The 4,145-nt window shown below is 41.0% G+C and overlaps 1 protein-coding gene across 1 annotated transcript; it reads left to right on the forward strand.

Annotated features, from left to right (window-relative positions):
* The first annotated feature begins 279 nt into the window (after positions 1-279).
* On the forward strand, positions 280-3,164 carry LOC135468751 (piggyBac transposable element-derived protein 3-like). Its single transcript, XM_064747162.1, has 2 exons — positions 280-517; positions 1,150-3,164. The coding sequence occupies exon 2, from the start codon at positions 1,154-1,156 to the stop codon at positions 2,924-2,926; it is 1,773 nt and encodes a 590-aa protein (XP_064603232.1). The 5' UTR covers positions 280-517; positions 1,150-1,153; the 3' UTR covers positions 2,927-3,164.
* Positions 3,165-4,145: the final 981 nt, after the last annotated feature.

Raw genomic sequence — 4,145 nt, forward strand, 5'->3', positions numbered from 1 at the left:
ATCTGAGTGGTCGATGATTCACTCGGAGCGTCCCAGTTTACTCGACCCATAATATTGACCACCGTCATAGATATAAGTAGAAAAATCTCTGCTCTGAACTAAAGTTTTTTTGCTGTTAGATAAAGACTAGATAATGAATTTAAGTCAATAAGTTCTGTCGTACATCTATGTAAAATTCCTAGCTCTGAAATATAGGAACTTTCCAGGAAACACTCTCAAATAAAATGGTTAACTATACTTGACTACTATTTTCTCATGGCGAGGTCTTAACCCTCTAGAGCCCACGGGGTCACCCATGACCCCAGTATATGTCCATATATTGTGCTAATGTTTTCTGATGAACAAGATAGTTTTTGTATTTAAAGCCTAGTGTTCCACTCATGACCCACGTTTAGTTCAAAATCTTGACACCAGAGGCCTCTTCTGCATTTCCTGTCACATCCAACATGTCTGCCCCCATGTCTGGGTGACCTCAACACATGTGTCGACAGAATTGTTGCTGAAACCCCGTCGAAAGGTAGGTATCCTTCACAGTAAATTGATAATTGCTAAGGTAAATCAATTGTAGATAAGTACATACTGTAAAATATATTGCTTGTTTACTATTTGTACGGAAAGTGTCACTTTGATTGTTGGGGTCATATATGACCCATTGGTCTGACCGCATGGATGTGTGGGTCAAATATGACCCATTGGGTTTTTGCATAATTGAAAGCAATGATATGTATTTCTAAACTACTAGCATAAAGAACGTAGTTTCTTTGCAGGGGGTGCTTCGCTTACTTTTATTGTTTGCTTTGGTATTTTTTCACGACACAATTACGGTAATTAGGCCGATATGACGCCATTCAGTTCAGTATGATCAGGGGTGGAATGATGCGTATTCGGTGTAAACCACAAAATTTGGCAAGTAACTTACGGCTTTTCGGGCCATAGATTACAGTGGGACAGGGAGTGACTTCTAGCTCTGGCAGACCGAAAAGCTCCGTTAAGCCATCTTAACATGGAAAGCACAAAAATCTTTTTCAGTTTCCCGACCTATGCTGGGTTTCTCTCACAATACGTTACTAAGATGATACCTTTACTGGCTATTCGTGTGCGATAGGAGAATTCCCTGTTTAAATAACGTGCTTTTAATTTTGTTTACAGTACAATGGCTAAGCGTCATCAAGACCGCTTAAACATCAGAGATGTTTTGGACATGCTGGATAATGATGATAGTGACATTGACGATGGAGACGACAGTAACAGTGATGAAGATGATGAATACGTAGTACCACAGTCAGATAATTCCAATGCTGAGGACACAAGTGATGATGATTTGAGCAAGGAAGAGGACACACCGCTATCCTCTCTGGCCACTTCAAAAAAGGATCGTAGGCAGTACAGATGGATGAAAAAGGACTTTGACCCACCAGATTTAACATTCACAGGTGATCCATTGTCACAGCCCGTACTAGACGCAAAAGGCCAGCCTCAAACTCCCCTGCAGTATTTCCGTAGATTTATTACGTACGACATGATTGAGACAATAGTAGTATTCACCAATCAGTATGCAGTACAGAAATTTGGGAACTCCGTGAATACAACGGTGAAAGAAATCGAACAAATACTTGGAATTGTAATCCGGATGGGCCTTGTTCAAATGTCCGGGATCCGTGTATACTACGAAGAAGATACTCGATATGGTCCAGTTGCAGATGTAATGTCAAGGAATAGACTTCAACTCCTACTAAGGTCTATTCATTTTGTCGACAATGAAAGCGCATCTGAAGATGTCAAGACAGATAAATTGTGGAAGATTCGACCCTTTCTTGAGAAATTTCGTGCACAGTGTCTGCTGGTAATCCCAGAGGAGAAACAGTCCATTGATGAAATGATGGTGCCATTCAAGGGCAGATTCAGTCACATAAAACAGTATCTCCGGGGAAAGCCCAACCCTTGGGGTTTTAAAATCTGGTGTCGCTGCAGCATAGATGGTATGCTGCATGATTTTGATGTTTATCAGGGAAAATCTGCAGATCGCGGACAGATCAGCGAGCTTGGTGTCGCTGGCGACGTTGTCCGGAAATTAGGTGAAACGCTACCACGTCACAAAAACTACAAAGTATTCGCGGACAATCTCTTCACCTCAGTTGAGCTACTGGAGAAAATGCAGAAAGATGGGTTTCAGTATACTGGGACTGTTAGGGCCAATCGTCTTAGGGGGTGTGAGTTGATGTCTGAGAAAGAGCTGAATAAGTCAGGACGTGGCTCTTTTGATTTCCGAGTAGAACAGAAAACTAACATTGTGTGTGTTCGTTGGATGGACACAAAGATGGTGACACTGATGTCAACCTCTGCGGGCATTCATCCCCTTGATAAGGCCAGAAGATGGGATAAGTCAGCAAAGGAACACAAAGATGTAAACAGGCCCTTTATCGTGAAGGAGTACAACAGTAATACGGGAGGGATTGACCTTTTGGATTCTTGTACCGCTCGGTACAAGTTTTCTCTAAAGGCTAGGCGATGGTACATGTATCTATTCTGGCATTTTATCCAACTAGCTGTCATCAATGGTTGGCTATGGTATCGTCGCGACTGCAAACAGCTTGGTATTGAGAAGCCACTAATCCTCAGAAAATTCCAAGGAAGAGTTGCAAGCGGGCTAGTATCTGTAAACGCAGCCAGGAATCGTGGCAGACCAGCCGCTGAACAAAGTCCCAGTTCAAGACCGACAAGTCCCGTGCCACACCCACCAAGAAAGGTGCGTCTACATCCGAACGACGATGCTCGTAAGGACCAGTATGCACACTGGCCTGTGAAGATTGACAAACGCCGCCGTTGTGCCGTGTGCCAAATAAAAACTGACACTAACTGTGAAAAATGCTTGGTTCCCGTTTGCTTCACAGAGAACAGAAATTGCTTCAAAGAGTTCCACGCATAAATCAGAGATGTGCATATCCTCTGTCTTCTATAAATATGAGAAAACGCGTTAAATTTGTAAGTTAAAAGCCAATAACAGTTTGGAGAAAATTCCTGTATTACATATCTCCAGAATTCTTTGTTATTTTTATTCCTCATTGCGGAAGACTGGGGAGGTGAAGGAGATTGGGTCTTACTGTGCACAAAACTTGCCTGGTTTCATATTTGACAACTCACTGATAGCTGGCTTTTAAGAATAGAGAGAGCGGAAAATGTTACTGTCATGAATAAAGAGTTTGAAAATTACTTGTATTGTCTTTTTTCCAGTCAATGCTTGAAGTTAAGCGTTAGCATTAACAGCATTTCAGTTATATTACGATGAAGTCGATTTTTGGTATGGTGGGCATCTGTTACCTCCCCAACTGAGGCAATAGCAGCTCCAAAAGTTCTTTAGTTGACCGGTGACTCAATGGACAAAGGATCCAGGATATTCTGGCCCCAAAACGGATGACCTATCCGTAAAGCTACCGTTGCCGGGTTATTTCTCCAAAATCCCAATGGGTCATATATGACCCAAAATAAGAAACAAGGTTAAAAGGTCATTATCTGAAAAAATGGAACTGATACCATATAATGATCCTAAACCAAAGCCCAAACAAGTTGGAACGTATTTTTCCTGCTTCCCGAAATATGTCCGGGCTCTAGAGGGTTAATGACAGGGATCTTAGACCAGTCTCACAGTTGTAGCCCTATTTATAACCTCCGTTTTGTAATGCCATAGAATGAGCTGTCTGTCAGGATGTTGGTTTTGATTATCGCCTCTGTCAAGAGAAGCAAATGGATTATAGCACCTGCTTGTTCAAAAATACTCACCAACTAACGTTTGATAAGAGTCTGTAAGTACAAGAGCTTTGTAGATGGACATATACATGACGACACTCAGTATACATACTCAGCATTTAATCCACAGACCATTAGCTATATATTACACATTATGTTGGAAAGGGTTAGGCATCAGTCAATAACAAAGAAAAATAAAAAATAAAAATTAACATACTTTACCAAAAAAATATTATGATTTGTATGGTTTATGATTTGTTCTAAAAGAATGGCAGGCTGTAGTGACTCACATACAGTGCCTGTTTTCTCTTTTACGTCTTTTGTCTCATTCTTGAAATTTGAGTAAGTCCCAAAATTAAAAAAACATACCAGAGTTATTTCTCCCACACATTAAAATAGGA

Source organism: Liolophura sinensis, chromosome 6 (genome assembly GCF_032854445.1).
Source record: "Liolophura sinensis isolate JHLJ2023 chromosome 6, CUHK_Ljap_v2, whole genome shotgun sequence".
Lineage (NCBI taxonomy): Eukaryota > Metazoa > Mollusca > Polyplacophora > Chitonida > Chitonidae > Liolophura > Liolophura sinensis.